The following is a 16,996-nucleotide window of genomic DNA, read 5'->3' on the forward strand; positions in this document are numbered from 1 at the left end:
TGGATGTGACACCTGGTGGAATTTCATAATTAAACTAAGATCAATGGAAGGCCATTACCTAAATGTAATATTACCATTAATTGTAGTTTGCAATATTAAGTGTTAAATGTGCATACTGGTATAGCTTTGTGTCCCTAAATTGACTCTCAAGTTGTGGGATATTGCTCTGTGTTTTCATTTTTAAAGACCTGCATGGAGTCATAATAATATTTGATTAAGGAGGGACCCAGAGCTAATTTGATTAGGTTATTTAGAGGAATATGTGTTTGGTAATAAACATTTATTATGATGAAAAAGTTTACTTTAATAAGCGGGAGAAGCCCAGAGGACATGCAAGCTTAATTGTTAGATGTTAAATTGCATTGTTGCGATGTTGCCAAGATAATGGGCAAGGAAAGGCCCTCAAGTCAAGGCAATTAACCAAACAGTGGTTTGATTGTTGTTAAATTGATTAGAAAATGTTTAAGTACTCCATTTCAAAATTAGCTATTGTTTCACGCGGTTTTAGACTGCAAGAGAATGCTGGGCTTAATGACACATGCTCTTTGAGTTAGAAGTGGGGAAAAGTTGTTGCCCAGGTCAAATTCTTAGTATTACAGATACTGTGAGAAGTGCAGCTATTTGAAAGGCCAAAAATGATGGTGAAACAAATACCTGGATGAGGCAGAACACTGTATGCATAACTCCGGAGGAATATGACATGATTGTTATCCGAACATGAAATAACAGCTTGGACGACACATGAAGCCAACCCGCAGAGACTGAAGCTTTGTTTTTCTGTGGCTCAAACCTTTAGCTCCCAACTGTTGATCGGTGGTTGCAGACGAAAGCAGTGATAGATATGGCAGTTTGAGTGCGTGCTCATGCCCACAGCGACAGCTGATGAAGATGCACAGAGAGAGGTGCAGGTTAGAGCCAATCTGTTTGCTTTCCCTGGCATCAGTAGTTTCCTGATTAGAACAGTGGAGAAATCTTCGGCTGGAGGCAGGCTTTATGGCCATCACCACCCCACATCTCCCTACTCATTAGTACTTCAGCCTAGCGCCACAGCATATGGCAGCGCTGCTACTGCTTCCCATTTGAGGTGTGTTTCAAATGGCTGTCCCTTGCCGAGCCACAAGCCTTTGGCAGTAGCCTGTCTTATTGTGTCTGAGATGAAGATAAACATCTGTAGTAAAGGGAAGTTGTGGTTTTCATTTTGTTATACGAGGTAACGTTTTGTAGGGAAGCCGAGATTTGATTTGCGTGCAAATAGATATTTGAAAAGTTGGGAATTTCTTTGGCTGGAGTTTATAATAACACAAATGACTCAGTTGGGCCACTGTCACTACAAGAGATGCTCTCTAAACATACAGATAAAATAACCTATTAGCCCTTAATTGTCCCAGGTTGTCACATATTGCCTTGTGAATATGCACTACTTTTGGGATATACAAAACTATAACAAATCAGCACTAACCTTCATGTTTTCAATGGGTGTTTCATTATGTCTGTGGCTGTGGGATTATCTGTGTTTAAAGATATGTCTCCTTTTATGTATTCATCTGTTATGTGTCTTAAAGCATGTGTGCTTGGGATGTTGAAACCTTATTATTTGCTATAATCAAGTGTTGTAACATCCTGCACATGTACAGTGTCCAGGATATGCTCATACTCTCAACAGATAATGTGAGTGGGTCAATGCTGGCTGGGTCCGAAGACATGTCTTCTCTGCATTTGTTTATTGGTAACCTAATTTGGAATGTGAGAGGACAATGAGACACTATCCAGAGGACACTGTACGTGTGAGCGCACTTCTGATGGGATACATACGGTGCAGTTTGCAGTGTTGTTATTTTTTCTGTTGGATCTTGTTTTTTCACACTCTGCCCTCCCTCCAACAGAACATACACATAAAAACATTGGCTGATGACATGGTAAGGTGCTTGGTTTAATTTTGGTGTGACTAGTTTTATTTACATCACCTCACGTTTTGTCATGGCAGCATGGGGCTTGTAAGTGAAATATGTGGATGGATCTAATGTGTGAAAAGTTAATTAATTCAATTTACATTTGAATCAAACGGAACATGGTATAACTGAAAACGGGTTACATCTAGTTTTACTATAAAGTGAGACAGTTTGTGTTACTATAGAGCAAGCCAAACGGCAAAAGAGTTCAAATCTGTCTCACTTATTGCTGTGATGATTTTTCATGGTGCTGTTATTTAACACCACGAAACGTCTTACATTTTTCATAATGAACACAATTCAGCCCATAGCATTTTCGACTTTCATAAGCGGCTCATAGCTCATTTAGTGCACAATTATCAGTCGCACTTCTGATTAGATGGTCCGCCTTGGGCTTTTTTAATACCCCTAGTTAACAAATAGCCTAACTTTGACACTTAGAAGCTCATACTGTTTTTATGTTCGAACAGTATGCTTGATCCATCCAGTCATATTTCAGCAAACTGATAGTTGTGACATCATGTATGTCATCATGTCAAGTTTGTCTTTCCATTTCATTAACATACGTTCATTCCTCCAGCATGTCCTCTCCATTCCATTTTAGTTAATACCACTAACATTGATTGATTTAATCATTGGTTGCATTTACTCCATGTACTTTTTCTGCTTTCACACTAAATGTTTTCAGCAACTGAGTCGCAATTGATGAATAAACTAAACTGAACCTGGTGTTATCACCAGTGTTATTGTGTGCTAAAACTATTCTAATAACATGAGTACAAACCAGGTAATCAGATGGGTATGATGGTAAGTAAAGTCCCGATACATTTCATTTAGTTTGTCAAATATATGTTTTTCTTCTACTATGTTGCAAACTGCAAATAGATTACAAAAATAAGAAAACTATAGAAATACCATTTACTAGACATTTACTTTTTACTGTTTTTAGCCTCACACAAAGTTCCAGAGGTCAGCACTATTGGTCAGTGACGCTAACATGGCATTTGCTGAGCAAATTTATTGTCTTCACTCAAATTGCTGGCCATAATAAAAGCCTAAATTCTGTAGTATCCACTACAGTTACAGTTTCTCTATCACCTCCCCCTGGCCAAATAACGAAGAAAACATATTCACGAAAAAGTGAACCGTTTGATTACGCAATAACAACCTCTTGTGCCAGGTTCTATTCTCAAAGCTCTTGCGCCAAGATTTTTCATCCCGCTATTTGGGAAGGATGTAATTGTCACAGAATGTGTTATTTGTCTTTAGTCTAATAAGCATACATCACATTACAGCCACATGGTTAAACCTTTGTGACTATACATATTTTCTAGACATCGTTAAAAAAAAAAAAAAAGGTTTATAACATGTATGCACTGTCCTATATGGGGTTGGGTATAGATACGGATTTCCTGAATCCGATTCAAAAGATCCCAATTCAATTCGATATTGATTCATAGAGATATTAAATATAATTCTACAGATTTACACAGAACTAATGATGCAAATTTTACAAAGATGGAGCTCTCTAACCTGGTGCATTATTAAACATATTTACATCAGCTGTCACAAATTAAGGCAGCTTTCACTGTCGACTTAAGTGTAGTTGCAACATCATGTTCGGAAATGCCGGTAGGTAACACGACTATATTAACAAGTTGTCGGAAGCCATCACTTTCAACAATTACTTCAGCCTCGGTAATTTTTTGGACACAAGGAGAATTTGACAGTAACTTGTTTGCAAGGGCCTTTTCCATTCCAGGTTGATTGGGCTTTTACGTCTTTGCTGGTAGCATTTCTGGGTGATGTCTGGTTAAATGGTTTGGGAGATTTGTGGTAATGCTTCTCATCCATATACATTTAAATTCTAGCTCAATTGAAGCCAAAAAAGCAGCTCTTTCACATTTTTTTTCACTTTTGTTATCAGACATAAGAATTCTGAGCTGTTGTCACCATCAGATGATCCTGTTTACTGTAAATTTCCGTGAACAGTGTCCTCTGAAAACAGGAAACAGAACAAATCTTTCATATGTGGGTACTGGGAACATGAATTCTGGATTACAAGCACTTTGAACCAATGTACTTATTTGACTTTTTCTTCAGTGAATATCGGCGCTAACCAATCATAATGGGCCTTATACGTAGAGTAAACAACATCAGTTCCATATTTTCACATTTCAAACATTTTGTTTTCTTTCAGCGTGATCGTCTTACCAGTTTCAGGAAAACAGGGATGAAGAAGGAGAAGCCCCTTATTCAGCACCCAACAGATCCCCTCACTACCCAGGTGGAGTTGCCTGTTCCTCAGCCCCTTTTTGATGACCGCTCCATGAACCTCTCGGAAAAGGAGATCATTGACCTCTTCGAGAAGATGATGGTGAGCTTTATATTTCTCTTGCAGCGTTTCCCCATGCATCGGGTCATCTATAGCACTACACAAGAATTTGATTCCAACTGCCAGAGAATAATAAATTAGGAGCACTCTATTACGAAATCTTAATATGATTAATAAATCTGTGCAAAGAGGCAGACAAGTAGAGAAACAGCTGCTGTCGTGTATGTTGGTGACTAAGAGTTTGGCAAGGCAGAAAGTTAAGTTTGAAAAGCATTTTTATATTCATATATTACCCACAGATTGAATGCTGATGAGATGTTTGTTTTGTGAACAAAGCTTTGCTTAGCATGCAAGAAAGGATGATAATGAATCAAGGCTCTCCTAGTTTTATGCAGCATCTTAAAGTTGTTTGTCATTTTACTATATCATTTTTCCTGATTCAATTCTTGAAACAAGATATCACAGTTTACAGTGCTTCTGACTAAAGGAACAAGTTGAAGTTTACCAAAATGTATGACAGCATTAGATCTGCAATCAGGCTATTATGTTTAGATCTGCATACTCAACATAAATAATGCAGTAATATTAGTTTGAATTTAAACATCTGCATCCGAAAACAAAGCTCCAGTACTGATTTCAGTCGCACAAACCCAGGGCTGAACTTCACCTGTAGATAATGTTGAAAAGTGTCAGTTGTTTACCCCCTTCTAACTAAGACATAGTTTAGAAAACCATCAGTGCTCAGCATCCCAATGTAGGATTGAAAAATCACTGGAGTAACCGTGAAATTATGTAAATATTGTGCAGGTTTAAAGTCAAATCAATACTTGAGTGATGGCACACACAATTAATTGTCATAGCAGTAGAAACAGTGTAAAAACTCCCATGGTGACACGCAACAGTGCCCTCTTAATGGATTACACAGGACCTCTTCTTTGATGACTGACCTTGACTTGAGGTAAAATTGTGAAATACATTCCCAGAAATGTGATTAAAAATTTTGAAGAGAGTTACTTACAGTATATGTACAGTACAGTATTTATAGTAGATGAATGCATTTTGCATTCAGATGTTAAGCTTTTGTGAAGAATGAATCCCCCCTAGATATTCCAGGCCACTGTCAGAAGAACACGAAACTTTGAAATTCACTTCTCACTCATCTGTGGGGTCAAAGCTCTGTCACACTTGTGATTTTCTCCATTGAAATGCATTTTTGGCCTTATGTACTGAAGAATTGAAATCTAACAAAAAGCTTTCAGCCCATCTCTTTGAAGTGGGGAGCTGAATTACTCTGGATTCATTGCATAGGTTGTGTGTACTATTGTGGATAATGTGTGTGTGCGTGTGCGTGTGTGTGTGTGTGTGCGCGTGTGTGTGTGTGCGTGCGTGCGTGTGCGTGCGTGTGTGTGTGTGTGTGTGTGTGTGTGTGTGTGTGTGTGTGTGTGTGTGTGTGTGTGCGCGTGCGGTATGGTGGCTGCCTTTCTTTTTTTCTCATACAATAGCCTTTATTGCCAGGGCCAGAGAAATGCGACCAGTGCTCCTGGTTTTCATCAGGCTGCTGCTCAGTGTTTTCTTGCCTGGATGCTCATCCCTGTCACTCAGTTCACCTCTCAATTACTATGTTTGTGCTCACGGCGGCGTGACATTAAACCCAGGGTTCAATTTGGTCAGTGACAGACGACACAGAAGGCGTGTTTGCTGGCCTGACGTATGACGGGCCTTGACACTTCAGGGTGGGAAGTATAATTAGTAATGAAATAAAAAATGAAAGTGTCATTTGCTTATGTACGTTTCAGGCCAGCACTATTTGCTCTCATAGACTGTACACTTTTCGCTTTGATGCCGCAAACACAGATATGACAACGGTGGGTAGTTTGGTTTGATCTGAGTAGCTTCTCTTGAGTCTTTTTCTCAATCTCTTTTTATGTCTTACACACACACACACACACGCACATTTTGGCTCTTGTTGTCTGTACACCCATTCTGTTATTGATTGTATTATGGTGCTACATGCCACAGCCTTAGATGTCCAGCCTGCTTCAAATGAAGGGATGACCCATGCCACATTAGTGAGACCACCTGCTGTGCATTAATGACTAGGAGAAAGTGAAAATATTTTTCTCTGGAAAGTATTTTACACATTGCACTTTGTATCTCAAAGCGTAAACAGCACATCGTCTATAACTGAAAGGTCATCAAAGGGATCTGGGGAAATATAGGAAGAAACACTCAGTTGGAAGGCAAAAAAATAAAATATAATTTTTAAAGCTAACATCGAGAAGTATATTCATAAAACTACAGTGATGAAAATGCATAAAAAAACATATTTACTTTCATCACACCCTTTCAGTAGAGAGTAGTGTATGTCTTTACTCTGTATGTCCTGCCGTTGGATTTGCAAGATGTGCACAGATGAAATTTGCAGCCCCTCATCAAAATGCACAGCAGTAAATCCGCTGATGAAATGACCAGTGTTTGCATCTCGCTAAGGATGCAGCTGTGTTGTAGTAGCAGACTCCAATCTAAGCGGTTCGATCTAGGAACATGCATAAAATAACTTGTTAACTAATTTAAACAGTATTCAGTGAGCTGTAAAACCTTTTATAATAAAATTTCATGTCACGCCTATCCATTTCATCATCAGTTCAACTCTTTTGCTGTCTGCAAAAGTACCATTAAAGCAAATCACAGACAGAATGTGTGGTGAGTTCAGATACATGAACTTGTCCACTCCATCCAGACAAAAAAATCCCCTGATGGTGTGACTTTGTCTCAATCGTTGCCACTTATTGGCACTTTAAGACATCTGTGCTGATGTGACCATTAGCGGCACTGGCATTGTTACGCAAACGATGCCTTTACTTGTCTGTCAGCATGAAAACCCCAAGAGCATGATATCCTTACTTAGGATTGATTGAATCGATTTGATTCCATTGTCAATTGGTCTCTGTTATCATTCTTTAGAGAGTGTCTTCCTGTTGTCAAGAGCAGTGTGTGAGGTATCGCAGAGACAGAGGACCAGTTAAAGAAGAATGTCACATTGCAGTTGTAGGTTTTATGTGCCTCTCATTGCACCATTGTCAGGATGAACACTCCCAGTAATAAGCTCCTGTGTGATCCCTCCGCAGATACGCTCTGCAATCAGGACATTAAAACCAGCCCACAAGAGAGTTACTGTGCGTGCCCTTACACAGTTGAGGGTAGTGGGCAAAATAATTGATTTGTCACAGTTGAAGCAAAATATTTTTACACATCTACTTTTCTTGGATCCACTTTTCCCCCAGAGTGCGGACTTTTCATATCCATTTCAGGCTCAGACATATTTGATGCAAGCCATTAATTGCTCTTTTCTGTGATTTGAAGCCTATGGGATTAGGCTGTGTTCCGCAACATAATTTTGGGATTTTTGCCATTCTCATATTCTTATGAAAAGTGTAGTCTCTAAGTAGAAAGTATGTGACATGCTGTATGTTTGTTGTTTTGACTCTGTACCCAAGCACATTGCAGGTGAAACGGAAGAATGAGTATTAATTTCAAGTCCTAACGTGTACATTAGATTGACCATCTAGGAATTGTATAACTTGTATACATTGTCCCCTAATTTCCCCAATTAACAGGCAACATATAGTCAACATATTTAACAACATATTTAACATTTGGTTGCAAATCCTGAAATGAATGATCCACAGACTTCAGCGTATGCAGCATGTTGTCTTCCTGGTGAAGTGCTCGAAGGCCTGTCATGCAGCCTTCTTCACTTATTGCTTGTTTTGAGGGCTGGTCTTTAGTAAATGAAACACGTGCTCAGTTGGGTTGAGATGGCTAATTTGGCCAGACGGGAACACGGTTGCTTTGGCAGTATTTATGGTCAATGTGTTGCCGCATTGTCTCAAACCTCAGGGGGATATATATTTAAAAGGGACTACAAGTCCAATTATGAGTTTGCTCAACCAATAGGCATGTGAACACTGTCAGATACCCTTAAACTGAAAGTCAGCTCATTAACCTCAGCCATTGTTTCATTTCAAATCCAATATGCTGGAGTACAGAGTCAAGAGAATTGAAAACAATGTATCACTGTTTTACCACTTATGGACTACACTGTGTACAGAATGGTGGTCTGCTGTCATGGACAGTGTCCGTGATTAGGGTTGGGTGATTGTTCCTATTTTCATATTATCCAGTCGTGGTTACACAAGGTTGCTTATAGGCAATCTCATAGCCAGGGCTTGGCAATGTGACTCAGCTCTGAGCTTTAGGTTTTTTGTATGCAACACAGTTAGTTACATGAATACATATTTATGGGTGTGAAAATTTTATTCAAAATGTCTAACCATTTAAAACAATCTAATGCCCACCTATCAGTGTCACAATATAAATCATATCTGACCATAACTAGGGCTGTGCCAAATAGGTTAAAGGTTGGAGGCTTCATTCAGAGCTGTGACATCAAAATTATTATTATTAATCGCTTACAGAAACTCGGTTCTCTTTCATTCTCTCAAACACACACAGCAAGGCTCCTTATCTTTGTGTCTCACTTGTCAGTCCAAAAGTCAACATTTATTGAAAAGAGAAATATTATGCTTCAATCCATGTTCAAGTTTAGTCAAGGCTTGGGCAGTGTAACAGTATACTTATTAGTTACTAGTGTATTTAGAAATCCTGACTGTATAACATAATACAAATGCCATGTGATATAGTGCACCACAAGTTCGTCTTTATGGTGTAACAGGCAGCTGAGCTCAGAAAGATGGCTACTGAATGTTTTAGTCTTCTTCAAAGTACAAAAGGTTGTAATTCATAGTCACATTAAGTTATTCAGTCTGCCACAATCCACCGTTCAGCACACTGATGTATTAGAACTGTTGAGAAATATGCCACCTGCTGATTAAAGTGAAGGGGATTAGCCCCAAAGTTAGTCACAACTTCTTAGCTCTCCAGGTGGGCTGCGTTTTAAAGTGCCTCCCCCCCCTTCCTTTATGTAGCCTGTGAGGGTATAATTAATAAAAGAGCATTAATAATTTTGGAGACTAAACATGGAGGGCTCCTTCCTCCTGTTTGCCCTCTGACAAGTGTCCCGCAGGCCTTCTACCCCTTCTACATCATACTCGCCCTGCAACATTATGCCTCGCTATTGAATGCCAGTTTAGCAGATAAATTAGCAGGGTTCAAAGATTAATTAAAAAACCTGCTGGTTTCCTTTGATGAAAAAAAAACTGACAATTGTAAAACTTTTAGCCACATTTTCCCTCCCCACTGTAGAAAAAAGGATGTTGATGTTTTTTTCACTCCGAGGTTATTTACTACAGGAAATGAAGTTAGAGGAATTTAGGTCACGTCGCCCCTGGATGGGATTCCTGTCCATGCTTCACTGACAAATGAAGCAAAATAGTTTGAATCGGATTACTTGGGGAAAGACATTCAAACCATTGTATTACAGAGTTCTTGTTTCGAAGTGACACACTTAATTATCAGTTGAAATTTGCATTAAATCGGATGGAGGGGCATAACTGCCAAATCAGATCAACCAAACGAAAGGACACAGGATTTTCTGCACTCCCCAGCAGAGGGCAGCATGGCTCCACAACTTAAGGCTCACTATCCTAAAAGAATGTTTTTTTCTCTCTCTGTTCATTCTAGCCATCTCTTTGTGAGAGAGTACTTCTGATAAACATCCCCCTCCATTCTAATCATCATGTCATTCCCTGGCTTTTAGTGCTCTGTCCGGCCTTCGCTCCATCCCCTGATGTCTCTCACATGAAAGACCTCTTTTGTGATGCAGAAATAAAGTAGCAAGAAGATAATACTCCCAATAACACACAGATACTGCCTATCTAGCCTATCGGATGTGATTGCATGGCCTCAATAGAGGTAACGCTGTTTGATTTTGTTCTCATGTTCGGAGTTGGTGTGTGCAGTTTTTCTTAGTACTTCTACTTTCGTTTCAAGGACTAATAATTATTGACAGTGTTTCCGGTTGCTGTACCTCGAGATTTTAAACAAAGAAATACACAGATGGAAAATGCCTTAAACTGTAGAAGAACGGGATCTGGTGTAGAAGGGTTTATAGTGGAACTCAAAATATAATTGTTGGTATGTCTGAAATATTTCCTCTTGTTAGTGAAACTATTGTACTGTCAATAATATTTTTCAAATGTTTGGAATTGCAGTTATTTTGTTGATGATGTTCTTTGATGCTTCATACAATTCCCCTTCTTTTTTTCCCAGTCAGCCCAGTGTAAAAAAAAATCTTAATTTATTTATCCAGTTTGTTTTGTACGATTTATCAACATTCTCCATAAATGTATTGAGCTACATTTGAGTAGTGTCCTACCATTACACACATAACATGTCTTCTCATTGTCTTGTGTGTTTCTAGGAGGACATGAACCTGAATGAAGAACGCAAAGCCCCTCTGCGTGGAAAAGACTTGAGCACCAAACGCGAGATGGTGGTGCAGTACATCTCAGCCACTGCTAAATCTGTAAGTGAGAGGGTTAACCCTCTATTTTTATAGACTAAAGAGTGCGTGCCGTATAATTGTAGTGGAGGAGCTGAAGCATCGTGACACAACTCTCCAGAATGAGTTTAACCCGATCCTCTGCTTTATGGCTTGCCTTGTCATCTGTTCTTTCTTGCACACTCTCACTTCTTTTGTTGTCTCTCCCAAATCTTTGATTCATTTTCTTGATCATTTTTCACATTGTGCCGCAATTGGCCATTGTAGGTTATCACATCATTTTCGTCACTCACTCACTCACTCACTCACTCACTCACTCACTCACTCACTCACTCACTCACTCACTCACTCACTCACTCACTCACTCACTCACTGACTGCTAGGTGGGTGGTCAGTGATTGTGCACTCATGTTCTTGCATGCAAATCAATAGCCCCTTTTACACAGACGATTCCGCCGCAATGGCGGAAAGTCAAGTCAAAATAGATAGCACCCGGCTTTGCTGTACCTGTAATACGTCACACGGGCGGCCGCGGTCTCGCCTATGGACTCGCCTATGGACTCGCGTGATGTATTCAATGAGCGTCTGATTAGCTCGTTGCATTAAAAAAAACTACGAAAGTTGAACTTTTGCTCGTCTCGCATATTTACATGACTCTTCAACAAGCGAAGTTGCTGTTTATCATAAACATGTGGATGCAAATAACAGCGGCCTCTTACGAGCAACGACTGGCGTTTTATCTACGTTTTGATCTTGTTAAATCTGCCGGCGGCGTGTCGCCCTGGTAACGTGTATTCACTACGTCACGTCTTTTCCGGTTCGGCGGCTTGGAGCGTTTACAAAGAACGCGGTATCGACTCGTCTCGCCTCTGATGCGGCTCTGTGACGACCTCCATTGCCGTGTCAGAGGCGTAATGGCTACCCTGACGATGGAGCGGAATAAAGGCGTAATACTCCCACAAGAAAAGGCAGTCTAAAAGGGGTTATTGGTTCTTCAGTTGTGTACTTGCATGGGAGTTTGTCGGTGGTGGTGCCCCGCCTTGTCATTTGCTCATCCACTCTGAAAAGTCTCTTTGTTCAGCAGCAATATTACAGAAAAAGGACAACCCCTAAATAGAAATGAGGAAAAACAAGCATTTTATGTTAGTTCAACATCACCACTTGAATCCGAAAACAGCTGTTAATTGTAAACCCTTCTGATGTTAATCCATCAATGTATGATGGATTCTGCTGTCCTCTTTTGAAATTAAGGCCATCCTTGAGAGGTAAAATTCACACCAGCACCGAAGAATAAAAAGTGTCCCACTGCTTCCTGAACCTGGTCGCACTCTCTTGACATGATCATTTATTACCTTCCTCATTGTTATGGTAATTAACTGGCATTATTGATAATGACGATTATACGAGATGATTGAATTCCTCACAGGGCCTATTATGCTTTGCAAGCACTGATATTTTTATTCAAATGAATAACATAATCTGGTAGTCAAACGACAGAGGACCAAATGTAATGTCTGTCAGCAGCTTGCTATCACTTTTTATAGGACTGAAGGAAGGGGGATAGTTGAGTGTCAGGAGTGATGTATCTGTACATACACAGATACATGCAAGTGCGCAGGTACAGTAGAACACAGTTCAAATAATAATAATGCACAAGTGACCATGAGTACAACGTTGCTTGAAATTATTAGTTTAGAGCACGTTTGTGCATGATTCTGATAATGTAACACTGCCACAAAATCTTCTTGGTAGCGAGAGATACTGTACACACACTTATTTGTGTGTGTGTGTGTGTGTGTATATATATATATATAGCCTATATATATATATTCATATGAGCCACACAGGAGCAAGATATTTATTTAATTGTCTGAAAGTCCACCAGGGGGTTACTACAACAAGCACATAACAGACAATTGTTTTGCAAGTCTTAAAGTATGTTTTACTTAAAGAATAAGTATGATTTGCTAAGTTCCTCTCAAACTCAATGAGGGTTAGGGTGCTCGTGGCGAGTGAAAGCCAACTCTAAATATATATAAAACTCTCTCTCTCTCTCTCTCTCTCTCTCTCTCTCTCTCATATATATATATATATAGAGAGAGAGAGAGATTTTTATATATATATAAAAAACGTATTCAGTAACTCAACCTAATTGATTCTGTTTTGACTGACCACTGTCTTAAACTAAATTGATCTCCTGTGGTACATTAAGCTCCTGATATTTGGAAGGAGAAAAAAAATCTGAGTGATAACGAAGCTGCAGCACCCCAGCGTGCAGCTTGCCAGAATGTTCTAAAAATTGACACATACTGATCCTGTGCTCTGTGGTGTCTTGCATATTGTGATTTGGGTCTCTATAACTTCTCAATATGAGTGGAATCTTCATAACTACAAAAGCCCGGTATAGCCCATAATCATCACACAGTTCATTATGGTACTGGTCAGCAAATGCATTAGATTAAATTAAAATAGAATTTAGAAACGTCATTATAAGGCGGGTTTCCTTATTGCTTTGCCCTTTCAAGCGACTGCTTTGTTTCTGGCTTTCATCCACACATTCTGCTGTATGAATCACCACTAAAATGTATTTCTCTTTCAGGGTAAGACATTTTCTGGGGCTTATGTTGCTTGTGGTTGCTGATGTGCATGCATTGTGGACTAAATAAGAATACGTTGCATAAATGGCGATGGGCATGTTGGAGTGTGTTGTTTTATTGTGGTAACTTCACTTTTAATGGGAGTCAGTCTTTCTCTACGAAAGATGTTTGCTGCCTTGTGAGATTGCAGTTTTGTGGCTTTGGAAGGGTTTCACACACACATAAATCTACATTTTTTCCCCTCTCCTTATGGATTTCCCCAATATGACATTTGAAAAAATAAATGCTTTTTGATATTTAGGTTTAGACAGACCTATTTCTTTCTTAACCTACAGCTAATGCAGAGTATGCCAACTTTAAAGGCTCTGGAAATCAAATCTGAAAATATTGCGGGAACAAGAAACATCTCCAAGTGTTGTGCAGCCTTTTTGTTTGTTTGTCTCTGCAAAGATGCTTATTCGAGCAAGGGCTTTGGTGCCAAACATAGAGCAAAGTTATTGTTGCTCCCACAAAAAAAAGACACATTTTAGAAAAATGTTCATCATTGAATAGCTTTAGGTGCTTGAGGTTTCCTTTACAATGTACACTTTTTTTTATATGTATTTTCATCATTCATCCATGCTGATATACCACAAAAGGTCATATCTATGAAATTTCATGGTCATTGGTGAGATGAGCAAGGCTGTTTTGTTTACTCTATAAAATGTCTTTCAAAGCATTTTTCTACCTTGTCTATTCAAGGGAGAATAAAGTACTTTAACCCTGCCCATTTGAATATCAACTGGGTTTCAATGGATCCAGTTCTGCTTTATACTGACATCCTTGACCATTAGCTTTGCATGATCAGTTGCCTTTTTCTTTCACCTCATTTCTTGTTCTTCCTTCTTGCAGTGAATTTGTGCCAATGTCATTAAAACAATACATTTTACATTAATACAATTGCTTATTTCTCAGTAATGTACTTTACCCACTGTCAATGAATAGTTTCCTGTTTCATGTCAAACTTGTGATGGTAGAGTCTTGTAAGGGGGATTGTCCAGTATTACTGCCATATACAATATTGATGTGGCACCTTCTTCTTTAAATGATATTTGCTCAGATCATCCAGGCCTTTTCTTCATATTGAGTGTTTTTCCAATTAGTTTATTTTATTGTAAAAGGGTGGTACAGCTTTATTTACACTGCAGCTTAATATCAGATGTCACTAGGCAGTAAAATCAGCACTGCAAACTGCAAACTTGTTAATGAAACTGTGCTTGCTCCCCTTGAGCTCCTCACTGATTGTTGTCAATGCACACTCAAGATGGTGTCTGTTATTTTGGTCAAGCTGCTCCAAAACAAGATTCAAAAATGTGTATCCAATGTTGTAGGCATCGACATCTGCTGAAGTTGCGTGTAGTCAGCGAGACTCATGGCAAGGTGTCTAACCTGCAGTATTCAGGTTAAATATATCCTAGTGTTAGAGACGTGCTGTTGCATTCACTGGCGAGGCAAAGGGAATGTGGACAGATATTATAGTAAGCAGTATGTGTGTGTTAAGGTGGTGGCACGGACTTTATTATGGTCATAAACTCTTGGTAGAGGGATGGATAGGGGAAATCAAGCATCAAATGGCCACAGACTTGGAGAGTTTGAGAGTGACAATAAAATAAATGGAAAGGGAGATTAGAAGAGATGGAGGGAGGGTGAGCAAATTGGTGAGACTGAAAACGGGAGGGAAAAAAAACAAGGAGCTCAACGAGTGTCCTGTAACTTCCTGCAACCAAAGTACATTCCCTCAGAAACATGTTAGCAGAGAAAGAGGAGCTCAGCGACAGTTTGGAATACCAGCTGACAGACACCCTCTGACTGTAAAACAAGGCCCACAGTTGCAGTACAGTATTAAAAAAAAACACTCCTGTTACCTGCCACTATTGACAGACAACAAGGTTAAACTCTAAGTATCGTGCTGACTGAGGACTCAAGGTAGCTCTGCCACACCAAGTTGACACATGAAGCCCAACGTTAATAGCGACTGATTGATAACAGCCCAACCCCTCTGCAGCCTGTCCACACTAGCTACTGTTCCCGTTCGTGGACGAATACGTGAATCAATACCAGTCAGTCAGTTACAAGGACAATCATAATTCACCCTTTTAATCATTTAATGAATTCTTTGTGTGTCCCCATGTCTAAACATGTTGATTCATCACCTCCACAATGTTGTTGCTGTTTATTTGTCATCCAAATTCTTTACAAAATGTTATTCATTTATCCACGTGTTCATGCATCTGTCCTTTTTAAACAATTTCAAAATTGCAGCAGCCAAACACAGACATTATCTTCAGTATGTGCTCATAATTATACAGGTTCTCTTGTTGGCTTAAGAATTGTTTTGTTGAATAGTGTGTTTGTGATGTCACTCAAGTTGCGCTAATGCCTCAACGTGAAATGGAGAGGATTCTCTGGCCTACTAATGATTGTGCTGTTTGTGTCTTTTTGCACATTAACCTTCTCCGCTGATCGCTGCATGCAGATAACTGGGAGCAAAGTTCCGGTAAGTAGCCCATTATTTATTTGGCTTCTGAATCTTGTTTCTTCTGTGTATTTGTCTTCATTCCCTAAACAAACAAACAGTCACACACACACAGCCACCCACCGACATTTATCTTCTTTTGGAAAGATGTTGAGGAGCATGTTCCAAACTCTGCAAGTTAGGTCATTTTTATGTCTTGGACTCTTATTTTCTGTCCCAAATATTGCTAATGGGCTGTAATTTGGAAAAGCTATAAATTGCCAACACAATTCCTGCATGTAAATGAAGGAACTTTCAAATGAAGGATTTTAAAATTATACAGCCTGAAAATGAAGTGGGAGGCCTTTTGTTGATTTTGTTTGCTGTTTCTCTTTTGAAATAGATTGCGGTGTAACACATATTAGCATTTGAATATTGCAACACCAACAAAGACTGATAGCTTTTGCACAAATGCTCATAATCTGCAATCTAATCTGTTTATCAGAGCATGTTGCATCCAAATGGCTTTAACTGTGTTCATTCTCTCTATGAGACATAACTCATACTGAGAATATATATCACTTAATAAGGCTTTGAGCACACACACTTATGTACACACACACACACACACACACACACACACTGAACCTCGTGAACCTCGGAAAAGATATCAAGTACATCTTTTCTGCCTTGAACAGAAATATGAAACTATATTAATTTAGTGGTAGTATTCATGGCTATATATCTGATCCTGTCAAGGACGCTCTCTCTCTCTCTCTCTCTCTCTCTCTCTCTCTCTCTCTCTCTCTCTCTCTCTCTCTCTCTCTCTCTCTCTTTTTAAGACTTTTGTTTTCCTACAAATGCATGTTCTTGTTTATGTTGTTGATGTTGTTTCACTTTAGCTTCTCCTAGTATACAAAGAGCTGTCATGATTTTAACAAATACAATTAATGCCATTAATGTATTGGTTATATATTTTTAAAATCCATATGCAATTTGCCTATCTTCTCTCGCACAATCCCATAAAGTGGCTGCCGGTTGCCTTTTCTACAGCAGGGGTTCTGACTCTTTTTTAAACATTCTTTAGAGAGGAAAAAAGAAGAAACACGCTGTTATTGGTTAAGCAAGTGTTGAATCGCCACTTTAAATGCCATTTCA

At 39.2% G+C, this 16,996-nt stretch overlaps 1 protein-coding gene across 2 annotated transcripts in view; it reads left to right on the forward strand.

The window, feature by feature from the left end:
- The window catches only part of diaph2 (diaphanous-related formin 2), a 352,630-nt gene that overhangs the window by 12,127 nt on the left and 323,507 nt on the right, over positions 1–16,996 (forward strand). For both annotated transcript variants that reach the window (XM_084010082.1, XM_084010083.1), the window contains exons 3-6: positions 1,884–1,916; positions 4,150–4,326; positions 10,667–10,771; positions 15,860–15,880. In XM_084010082.1, the coding sequence (XP_083866208.1) occupies positions 1,884–1,916; positions 4,150–4,326; positions 10,667–10,771; positions 15,860–15,880 (336 nt within the window). The remainder of the gene's footprint in view (positions 1–1,883; positions 1,917–4,149; positions 4,327–10,666; positions 10,772–15,859; positions 15,881–16,996) is intronic.

This window comes from Eutrigla gurnardus (assembly GCF_963514095.1).
Source record: "Eutrigla gurnardus genome assembly, chromosome: 5".
In the NCBI taxonomy this organism is placed as follows: Eukaryota; Metazoa; Chordata; class Actinopteri; order Perciformes; family Triglidae; genus Eutrigla; species Eutrigla gurnardus.